A 12,357-nucleotide genomic window follows, 5' to 3' on the forward strand; every position below is an offset into this window, starting at 1 on the left:
TGAATCAGATGCACAGTGTTGGTGGTTGCATTATTTAATGGAGCTCCCCTCTTTTTTCTTTTTTTTTTTTGCATAGCTCAGATCTTTCATGCCTACAGCATTACAATGGTGATGAAGGACTTTCTGGTAATATTCTTTTGTGTTCTGAGGCTCTTGTGTCTTGTAAGCGACTACAAATAAGCTTTTTTACTGGCTTGTTAGGCCTAAGGTAATTGAGGATTTTCTTTCAGGGTTAACTCCCTCAGCCTTTGATAAGCCAACATCATACTACAAGGCAGTAGCTGCTGGTTTTGGTCCACCACAGGTATTTTATTTCCTCGGTACCCCCTATATGTGGTGAGCATTCCCTTATCCGCCACCTGCGGAGGCGCCCGATGGGAGACCGGCACTCCACAAGAGTGTACAAATTGGGGAAGGACGATCATTACGGTTTGAGACCGATAGTGGATTTCAGCAAGGAAGTGCACTGTCTCCACTACTATTCGTCACTGTTACGGATACCATAATGATGAACATCAAGGAGAAGTCAGGTGAACTAAATGCATTTGCATTCAGTGATGATATCACAATATAGGGTGAAACTGAAGAGGAAATACAGATCAGACTCGATGAATGGGAATCTAAATTCCAGAAATATATCCTCAGCATAAGCAAGACCAAGACAGCAGTCAAGAGATGGACAAGCAGCAAGTGTTAAACTAGGAGACCACCAACTAGAGTGTGTGGACAGTTTTCCTTACTTTGAAAGTGTAACCTCCAGTGATAATTTTGTCAGAAATGAAATCACCAACAGAGTGCACAAAGGATCTGTCTTCCACCAGCAAGTAAGATCACTTTTATGGGATGGCTTGATTCCAAAAACAGCCAAACTAGTGATGTTTAATAGCTATTTCAAACCAGTATTGACATTGATATTGAAACATGTACCATCACAAAAAGAGAAACATCAAGGCTGCAAGCATCAGAGATGAAATTTCTTAATCCACCATCCAAAATACCGAGATGGACAAGTCCTGGAATGAGGAGATGAGGAAAAAAGCTGGAATAAAGACATCCCTGTTAGATCGAATTGGCACATCTAGACTTCGGCGGTAAGGGCATGTGATGAGAACGGAGCCAACTAGAACGGCCAAAATATATTTGGGAAGACAGGTGGGTGGGAAAAGATCTCAAGGAAGACCTCGAACCCAATGGATGAACTTGATTCGGGCTGATGTAATGACCAGAGGATGGACAGTGGATGATGATTTCCATGAACATATGTATTTGGACGGGAAGAAGTGGAAGAGGCTCATTACCAGTACCCAGGAAACTGGAACTGTTAAATGATGATGATTCTTTTGTGATGGTTTGTCCTTGTGGCTGCATACTTCTGTTGCTCCAGCCCGCAACAATCAAAAAGAATGTTCAGTGTGACATTGACTTTGTTATTGGCTGCTGTTTTTTACACAAACTTCAGGGATGTCTGGTGTTTCTATTCTGATGGCTGCTTCTCAGTTTCTGGGCCGTACCCATAAACTCGTGTCTCATCGCCCGTGATCAAAGTGCTTGGAAAATTGTGGGCTACTGTTTGTATTTTCCAAAATGGCCTGTTCGATTTTCAGGCAGTGTTGCTTCTGCTTCAGTGTCAGGGATTTTGGTATGAATTTTGCAGACACTCTCCTGGTGCACCAATTGTTCATCTAAACTGAATGTACCAGTCCAATGCTTACCCCTTTCTCATTTGCGTGTGCTTACTAGAGATGGGGGATCTGCTCCTGAACTAATTCATAGAGTTGAATCTTTCAAAGGAGTGAACAATCAGTGATTCAGAAAAAAAGAACAGTAGCTCCAAACGTTTCCCACAGCAGAGAGAGAGAGAGAGAGAGAGAGAGAGAGAGAGAGAGAGAGAGAGAGTCGGAGCAGACCAGTGGGGCCTCTGCTGGTCAGAGCACAGTGCACGCCACACAACACAGCCAGCGCCGGCCTCTACCCTGCTTCTGCCTTGGCTGCCTGCATTGTGCAGTGCCCCATTGGATTTTGTGTTTCACATATGCTGTGCCTTCTCTGTGCTTCATCTGCCACGTGCAGTGTCTGGCGCACCTTATCATAGCATTCCATCGTCGATCGTTTCAGTCGCACGTCCTGCCCTCTGGGCAGTTGATGCGAGCAACAGGACAGAGAGCCTCCTAGCGGAGAACATAAGAACTACTTGCAACAACCTGCTCGCAAGACAACGGACGATTTGTCTCCGAGCGGGTGAGTGGTGGCCGTTCACCGCTCCCCCCACCCTCGGAACTCGCCCGCTCAACGCTCACCCCACCGTTCTCGACTCTAGCCAGAGCGTTGAGCAAAGCAACTCAGGTGTCACTCTGGTCTCTGCGGTCTTAGCTCGCGCAGTAATACAGCTCGCGTCTCGACCTGCTTGACTCAGCGCCTCTACATCGGAGTTCGTCTCTACTGGATATTGTTCTTCGTAGTAATACCGTTACGTATAATTATGTTATGTATACATCATTTGTTTTTATTTTATTTTTATTTGTTTAAACTGATCAGATCAGGTTCCTGACGGCTCCTCTTACTATAGGATTTTTTATTATAGTCACTCGAATTTACACTTTAATTACGAGCGAACCGATAAACGTATAGCAAAAGTGATACACCAATATTTTCCTTGTTTTATTCTGCGGAAGCCTATATGCAGCACTTTGGTCTTACAGTCAAATTTATATATTTTTTTCTTATTTTAGTACGGATTTTGCGATTTTAGGCGTCCTCGAAAGGAAATGTTCACTTTAAAAATATATGGCTTGCGATGTATTTGTACGAGGTTAATGAAATTTTAATACATTATAGCCAAATATATTGTTAATGTAAATCTCAAGTTACAATATTTTCCGATCACCCAAAAAACCACGATAGTGCAAAATAAATCAATAATCAAAAACTTTGTCATATCGTGGGAATTTCAATAAATAATACAAAATTCTTACTCATTATCTGTGTTACTTCAAAATAGGATCAAATAAGATCAAAATACAGGTATAGTACTGTAATAAACCAAGTTTAAAGGGCAATGTGCCTTCCATTTATTTTCTGTTGTGAATGAGAGGTGAGTCATGGAAAAGAGCTAGTTCATTTCAGGGAGTGAACAGTTCTGATCCGATCTCTGAAAAGAACAGTTTTGCCCATCTCTAGTGCTTACACTGTGACAGGTTGGCACTTTCTCAGCGTGGCGTTGTCATTTCGACTTGTCGAGGGACTGCCCTGATACTTTTGGCTGCCCACTGCTTTGTGGCCTTCTTTGAAACTGTTTTACCACTTCTTTATCTGTGAGTTGCTCATTTTTAGCATCGACTCCCTAGAGCAGTTGAATGTTTTGAACGGTTTCCACTCCAGTGTCTTTCGTGAAGTATTATTGTCAAAAGTGTGGTCTCGTGGAGTATCGAGCGACTCGATTGAATACATCTCGGTGCAGAAGGCGAGGCATGTTATCTCGGATGGAATGATATCGACATATATAGAAATAGCTTCAGGTGTGCCATAGGGAAATGTGTTAATACACCTTCTGGTCATGTTGTGTATATTAATGGCTTTACATACAATATTAATAGTAACCTCAGACTTTTTGTAGATGATGTAGTTCACTACAATAAAGTATTACCTCAAAAAAACCCGCACAAATGTTCAGTCAGGTGTTCACAAGAATTCAGAGTTGTCTAAAGATTGCCCTCTTTTTTTTAAAAAAAAAAATTGTACAGTTCACAAAAAGGAAAAAAAAGTTGCATAATGTGACTACAGTATCAATGAGTCACTGTTGGAATCGGTAAACTTATACAAATATGTGGGTGTAACACTTGGTAAGGATTAGAAATGGAACTTGAGCTTAAGTCTTAGTGTTGGAACTTCAATAGTGGCAACTATTTATTTACAGCTCGTATTAAACAGATACCTATTTCAAAGTTTTACTGGCCTTCAAAGTAGTCACCAGCATTGAGTACAACCCGTTGCCAGTGATGTGGAAGTCGTAGGATATGCTTAGCAATGACAATTGTGTTGACAGTTCGAGCGCCACGGTCTGACGCCACACGAATCTGTAGCAGTTCTGAAGCGAATGCTGAGAAGTGTTTCCTTCAGTTTAGAAATCGAGTTGAACTCACGAGGGCTGAAGTCAGGGGAGTGCAGTAGGTGGTACAGCACTTAGCAGCCCCAACAGTCAAACAAATCAGTAACAGCTTGCACTGTACGTGCTTGAGCATCGTCCTGCAAAATATAAGGTGGAAACTTCAGTTCATTGGTAGAATACTAGGGAAAGGCAATTTGTCCTCAAAGGAAACTGCACACAAAAAGACTCGTGCGACCTATCCTACAATATTACTCATGTATATGGTACCAGAAACAATAGGATTAACAGGGGATATTAAACTTACACAGTGAAGGGCAGTGTGAATGGTCAGAGGTTTGTTGGACCTATGGGAGAGTGAAGAAACTGAACTGACACACACTCAGATGGTAAACACAAACTATCCTGAGAAAATCCTAAGTGTGAACTTCAAGGAACTGATGTTAACTGTTGACTCTTAGGAAAATGTTATAACCCCTCATGTATCACTTGTATAGGGATCGAGAGGGCAAGATTAGAATAATACAGCACACACAGAGGCTTTCAATCATTCTTCCTGTGCTCTGTATGTGGATGAAATGGGGAAGAAGCCCTAATAACTGGTACAGTGGGAAGTATCCTCTGCCATGCACTTCAGTTGTTTGCAGGGAGTAGATATAGATGCATCATAAATGTTTTGGCACGTTTCATGCTATATTGCTGCTCTTAAATGGAATCCAGTGAACACTTGCCACACATCCTCATTCACAGGCTGATTGACAATCTCTGCTGGTGGGAAAAATATTCACAGCATTTGCACAACTGCCTCCCACGGTATTTCCACTGAAGAAAGTCTCCTGCACTTCATATTTATTTTATTTTATTTTTATTTTTTTCCCCTTCCACTGGAAAATGAGGCAATTCAATCATCATCATCATCCTGGACAGTTTCCAGCCTCTGGACAGGTCTGTTTGGGGAACATAAGCCTCTCCATCATCTTCTTGAAAGCCTCTCGTACTTGGTTTGTGGATCCTCCAACAGTGCTACGTGTTGCTGACATTTTTGTTGGTGTGGTGATTGTGGTGGGGGACGAATTTTGATGAAAGATATGCTGTACGTGTGAAAAAGTTATTGAAAAGTGGGAGTTAAACTTCCTTATTAAATTGATGACTGCTTAGACATTGCAAAAGCCTAGTGACTGAGCTAACAGAAATGAATTTAAAATTTCAGAGAGGAGGACGCAGAAGAAAGAAGCTACGTCGCTGTGATTACGATGACAGTGACAACAACAACGTGGATGCTGTTGCACACAAAATACCAGTGGTGAGTTACTCGATTTAGAATTCTTTCACACAAGAGCAGCATGATAGACCACAGTTTTAAGTGCAGTGGATCAGGGTGTAAGATACATAACAAAGGTGATTACAGCTTATGAGGGGAGCACTGTTTTGTAATAGAGGGACTTACAATTTGTGTAGGTGTTCATCATCGAAAAATTTTTTCGACTCTGTGCCCTTAAAATGTTTCCCCATATTACAAACTTGCAGTTTTTGCATCTGTTTATTCCCACATATGTTCAGTTTTCTACATCAGTATATTCATCTTTTATGTTGGCTCTTTAAGTATATGAAATCCAGAAAAGAAATTGTGTATTCTGTGTTCAGTTCACTTCGCTAAAGTGTTGCCCATTTCCACTTTGATTAGATGATTTCCTCTGCACCTATCTTTCTTCTTTCCTGTTTCTCATCTGCATGCAGCTACTACTTATTGCAACATTCCTGTTCACTCTCAGTTTAATTTTATCTATATTTAGCCTTCTTGTAATAAAACGTAGGACTGGAATTGTAACACACAATATGTGAGCCTCGTGATACGTGGTTGGGAGAAATCGTTATCTAATTAGCAGTTTACTTGGGAGCAAAGAATTTACTTCCTGTTGCGTCTGCCCTGAAAAAATTGTGAGCTGAATGTGTCTCTGCTGTTTTGTCATTTTGTGTCGGATAGCTGTCAAGGACGAATGTTACTATAAGTAATTTTACTATTCACATCTTTAAAAAATATTACACGGGTTCTTTATGTAGTTGTTCTCACCATTCACCGAGGTGGTCGTATTTTTGCTTGCAGAACCATCAGGATGTGATCGTAAAAGACGAAATAATTGTAAAGAGAGAAGTCGAGTCTGATTCTGAAGATGTGGTGGACACAGGTAGACAACAGGTAAGGTGGAATGAAGATAATGTTCCATAAAGAATAATTATACTTGTTAATTTTATATTAACAACAGCCTCAGTTGCAATGTTTACCTAGATTTACCTAGGTTTCAGTCGGGATAACCCAACCTCCTTCAGAAAAAAGGAACTAAGATTTGTCCATAATGGACAACATCAAAAACTATAATATAGTAATACATCATCATATTGCAATAACTTATCTGGGAAACAGCCTCGGCCCCACTTCGCAACCACAGTACGGCAGAAACGGATGTTGTACTGGAACTTGCTATAGCCTCGAGAGCACGTGCGCGATAGTGTCTCACGCGCACTTGTTAACACTGGTACCGACATGTATTCCTAAACTTAAAATTTTACAAATAACCAGGTGTGACTAATGAAATTGATGTATACGTTATCCTCCCAAGGAACAAAGATATATCGACTGCCTTTAACTTTCGTAATAATTTGTTGGACGTCAAAAGTGAAGGGAGCAATGAGTTTACTATTTTAAGCTGACCTAGCATATTCGAGCTAATCATAGAGCTTGACCGCATGAGGATAACTACGGGTTTGAAATACCAGATAATCCCAGCTATTCAGGAAATGGGAGTGCTAAAAACATGTTGGCAAGGGTATAAAGGGGAGGAGATTCAATGGAGGCTCTGTCTGCAGGTATCACCTGAAGATGATGGCAAGGAACGCTGTCGAAATATTGTGGTTTCAAAACGACTGCACCCGGCTGGAGACAGTACAAACAGTGACAAAAAATGTTTCTAGTGAAGTTCTATTCAAAGGGGATCATATGCCTGTCTAAGCAAGATAACTAGTTTTCGAGGTATTCTATCTAGAAGATAAAAAAACGCATTAGCCTTTGATGCATAATTTTCAGCCTTGATAAGAATTCATTTAAACATTTCTTTTTTTTCTCTACAGCTACTTGCTTTTTATGCATATAGACTCATTTGTGTGGCACATGAATGTTACTATTAAAATCTGATGGAAGAAAAAGAATGTCCTTTTAAAAATGACATATATTAATTCAGAACAGTCCTATTATACAGTTTTTTGTTCAGTGTTACACACCTTAACATTTACATTGGACTCAAAATAATTTGTTATGAAAGTTAATCAGCAATTACTTTCTTTTAATACACATTGACACCGGTGTGTCAGACCCACCATACTTGCTCCAGACACTGCGAGAGGGCTGTACAAGCAATGATCACACGCACGGCACAGCGGACACACCAGGAACCGCGGTGTTGGCCGTCGAATGGCGCTAGCTGTGCAGCATTTGTGCACCGCCACCGTCAGTGTCAGCCAGTTTGCCGTGGCATACGAAGCTCCATCGCAGTCTTTAACACTGGTAGCATGCCACGACAGCGTGGACGTGAACCGTATGTGCAGTTGACGGACTTTGAGCGAGGGCGTATAGTGGGCATGCGGGAGGCCGGGTGGACGTACCGCCGAATTGCTCAACACGTGGGGCGTGAGGTCTCCACAGTACATCGATGTTGTCGCCAGTGGTCGGCGGAAGGTGCACGTGCCCGTCGACCTGGGACCGGACCGCAGCGACGCACGGATGCACGCCAAGACCGTAGGATCCTACGCAGTGCCGTAGGGGACCGCACCGCCACTTCCCAGCAAATTAGGGACACTGTTGCTCCTGGGGTATCGGCGAGGACCATTCGCAACCGTCTCCATGAAGCTGGGCTACGGTCCCGCACACCGTTAGGCCGTCTTCCGCTCACGCCCCAACATCGTGCAGCCCGCCTCCAGTGGTGTCGCGACAGGCGTGAATGGAGGGACGAATGGAGACGTGTCGTCTTCAGCAATGAGAGTCGCTTCTGCCTTGGTGCCAATGATGGTCATATGCGTGTTTGGCGCCGTGCAGGTGAGCGCCACAATCAGGACTGCATATGACCGAGGCACACAGGGCCAACACCTGGCATCATGGTGTGGGGAGCGATCTCCTACACTGGCCGTACACCACTGGTGATCGTCGAGGGGACACTGAATAGTGCACGGTACATCCAAACCGTCATCGAACCCATCGTTCTACCATTCCTAGACCGGCAAGGGAACTTTCTGTTCCAACAGGACAATGCACATCCGCATGTATCCCGTGCCACCCAACGTGCTCTAGAAGGTGTAAGTCAACTACCGTAGCCAGCAAGATCTCCGGATCTGTCCCCCATTGAGCATGTTTGGGACTGGATGAAGCGTCGTCTCACGCGGTCTGCACGTCCAGCACGAACGCTGGTCCAACTGAGGCGCCAGGTGGAAATGGCTTGGCAAGCCGTTCCACAGGACTACATCCAGCATCTCTACGATCATCTCCATGGGAGAATAGCAGCCTGCATTGCTGCGAAAGGTGGATATACACTGTACTAGTGCCGACATTGTGCATGTTCTGTTGCCTGTGTCTATGTGCCTGTGGTTCTGTCAGTGTGATCATGTGATGTATCTGACCCCAGGAATGTGTCAATAAAGTTTCCCCTTCCTGGGACAATGAATTCACGGTGTTCTTATTTCAATTTCCAGGAGTGTATTTTAGCAATCCTTATGTACAACACCTACACAACTAAAATATTGCAATATCTGTTGAGCAAATAAAACAGTACTCAACCACCGTATAGTGTTCGGTCAGTTCCATTTTTAGAGTTGTTATGGTCATCGTATCTGCTTCAGGAAGACATACATTGACTTTCAGCAGTAAATAGTGCAGTGAAAATTGACATTTCTCTGAAAAATCTGCAGAAGTGCATGTTTATTGGAAAGCAGCATCAAAATGGGTGTCACGGGGGAGGCTCCTTTCTTGAGCAGAGGAGGGTTTCAACAGTAATTTAGCGTACCAGTCTCGATCATAATGAGCTTCTGCCACTGATTCCAAAACACTGCCGATATGTTTGGGAACCTCCGTACTGAAATCACCACTGAGTGTGTCTGCTTTCTCAAGCAAACTATGTTTCAGTGTCCTCTGTCAGGCATTGTGATTTGTAGAGTAGTGATGTTGATATAGATGTAGATGTGGAGAATAAACTTACCATTCCACAGCATTTTTTGGAGCAATTTTCTTCTTTTGGGCTCCAAGTCACATTTGTCAGCATGCATGAAAAAGTCCTTGTTGAAATTGAGTGAATGAGATAAAGACAATCTTAAAACTCATATAACCTACTTGTGCAGACATCTTGTTATTTAGCTTCTTTACTTTACATTGTTTAATATGTTCACATCGACATACATTCTACACTTCAGTTGTTCCAATATTGTCTTTTTAAGAGTATGAGCCACTTCTTTCTGGTCCATGCTGACCTGTAAGGCAGTTTGTCTCTTTTGATGTCTGTCCTTTCTAAATAGATTAACTGCAAATAAAACCAGTGTTATAGCCCAGCAGTATTGTTCTCTCGGTCCACACAATAGAAGGGAGGATAAGATTAAACACTGCATAACACAACAAACTGAACTTTTCTGCATGACTTTGATATATTCGTGACACAAAGTCAACTAAATTAGACACGTGTAGAGAAAAGTGGCAACGAACAACTGATGAGGAAATGGGAAGGGGAACATGGCATTTTCATTGTTTGGCACCAGTCATGATTTCAACATTATGTATACCATGTACAAGATCCGACAATAAAGTAATGAGGCTGATATGAAAAAATCTGCCAGAAAGTTTCATATCAGCGCACACTCCGCTGCAGAGTGAAAATCTCGTTCTGGATCCTTCAAAGTAGCTCCCTTCTGATCACACACACTTATTCCAGTGCTTCTGCCATTGATGGTAATATTTCCGGAACTAATCTTCCATAATATCCTCAAAGACCCTCATCACAGCTTTTTGGACATCTTGTGTTGTTTGAAGATGGTGTCCCTTGACCGCCGTTTTGACTCTTGGAAATAGAAAAAAAGTCCCACGCAGCAATATCTGGTGAATAAGGTGGCTGTGGTAGTACTGAAATTTGTTTTGAGGTTAAATATTGCTGTACTGACAGAGCAGTATGGGATGGCACATTATCGTGATGCAGAATCCAATTATTAGTAATGTTTTGGCATGGACACACAGAACTATTTTACGAAATCTTTCTAAAATTTCTTTGTAGTAACATTGGTTAACTGTTTGTCCAGGAGGCACCCACTCTTTATGAACAATACCCTTGGAATCAAAGAAGCACACAAGCATGCATTTCACTTTTGACTTCGACATGCGAGGTTTTTTTGGTCTGGGTGATCCCTTTGCGCACCGTTGCGAACTTTGGCGTTTTGTCTCTGGAGCATACTGAAAAAACCAACTTTCATCACCAGCGATAACATGGCTCAACAATTCTGGATTGATTTCCGTTTGCTCTAACAGGTCGGCTGCCACATCCTTCCGTGTTTCTCGCTGTTGTGGTGCGAGATTTTTGGGGACCATTTTTGCACAAATCTTTCTCATGCCAAGATCTTCAGTTATTATTAGACGAACTGTTTCTAGATTGATGTTCAGTTCTTCTGCAGTTATTTTCACGGATAATCTTCGATCAGATCGTACGAGTTCACGCACCCTGGCCAAGTTGACATCCGTCCGTGAGGTTGATGGTTGTCCACAGTGGTCTTCATCTTCAACATTTTTTCTGCCTTCACTAAACATTTTATGCCAACGAAAAACTCGAGCTCTTGACATAACCTTCTCTCCAAAAGCCTTCTGAAGCTTACCGTAAGTTGTCGCCGCATTTTCACCCAATTTAATGCAAAAGAAATGGCGTACCCTCGCGCAATATTATGCAGTTCCATTTCCATGATGAGAGACACAAACACGTGTTAACTTACTATAGCACAACTCACGACTGAGCAGTTGCATCGATGTGCCGCTTGGACTAGAAGCAGCTTATAGACCGAGGTCAAAGATATTGTGTCTACGCAAGCCTGCAGGGTTGCCACATCTTGCAAGGAAAATAAGTCTCATTACTTTGTTGCACCTTCTATGTTAAAAAATATGTAACCAGTGTCAATGCAAATGTATATTAGAGTATCTGGTAAATATCTGAAGTTAACAACTTTCAAGATTTTTGTTAATAACATAGCAGCAGCAGCATAGATGACTAGGAGTGGGTAACTGAGTAATCTTTTATTTGAAACTTCCTGGCAGATTAAACTTTGTGCCCGACCGAGACTCGAACTCGGGACCTTTGCCTTTCATGGGCAAGTGCTCTACCATCTGAGCTACCGAAGCACGACTCACACCCGGTACTCACAGCTTTACTTCTGCCAGTATCTTGTCTCCTACCTTCCAAACTTTACAGAAGCTCTCCTGCGAACCTTGCAGAACTAGCACTCCTGAAAGAAGTGGGTCGTTGTGGGGATGTTGTGAGGGTGACATGGTATTATAAGGTGGAAAGTGTAACATGAGGCTGAAATGAAAATGAAAATAAAAATATATGGCGAGAGATAAAGGTGAACTAGAAAGCAACTGGAGATCTGGTGTGAAAAAAGGCGAAAAAGCGTTGGTTATAGCTGGGCTATGTTGATCCTGTGGTGAACTTGGGTTGGTAGACAACGATGTGCACAAAGGTTATGTGGTTGTGTTGCCGCCAAAACACGTTAAAGGGTGTAGCAATTCGGGAAAATTTCGATAAAACTGCGTGTAAATGTATTAAAAGGAGTGGTTTTGTGGTGGCAGATTGTGAAAATGAGGCTAACAATTGTGTGACTAAGAAATAATGACGTTAAAACCTGTGGGAAGCGGCTAAAAAAGATCGTGATGTGGGAAAAACGGAAATGGAAAAAAAGCGAAAGTTATTAGAACTAGCTGAAATGGCTGTTTAATAGCTGAAAGAAACTGTTTGTGGACTGGAACTGGTGGATTTTGTAGCAGCGGTAGTGTTGAAAGCGGAAAAAAAATTTTTTTGGTTATGGTTTGGAAGTGGGTTACGTATTATTGAGTATATATAGGCGGGATAAAATTGTATGGTAGATTCGGTAAAGAGGAGAAGGGTGAATAAAAAGTGAAACTACTTGCAAAAACAGAAAGAGAAAATAAGATGACAGGAAAGATTTCGGAATGTAACGGTGACAATAAC

General features: G+C 42.2%; 1 protein-coding gene across 1 annotated transcript in view; it reads left to right on the forward strand.

Moving 5' to 3' along the window:
* Positions 1–12,357, forward strand: part of LOC124720074 — a 216,059-nt gene that overhangs the window by 173,940 nt on the left and 29,762 nt on the right. The window contains exons 9-10 of the mRNA XM_047245342.1: positions 5,313–5,405; positions 6,207–6,299. Coding sequence (XP_047101298.1) covers positions 5,313–5,405; positions 6,207–6,299 — 186 coding nt within the window. The remainder of the gene's footprint in view (positions 1–5,312; positions 5,406–6,206; positions 6,300–12,357) is intronic.

This window comes from Schistocerca piceifrons, chromosome 11, assembly GCF_021461385.2.
Source record: "Schistocerca piceifrons isolate TAMUIC-IGC-003096 chromosome 11, iqSchPice1.1, whole genome shotgun sequence".
Lineage (NCBI taxonomy): Eukaryota > Metazoa > Arthropoda > Insecta > Orthoptera > Acrididae > Schistocerca > Schistocerca piceifrons.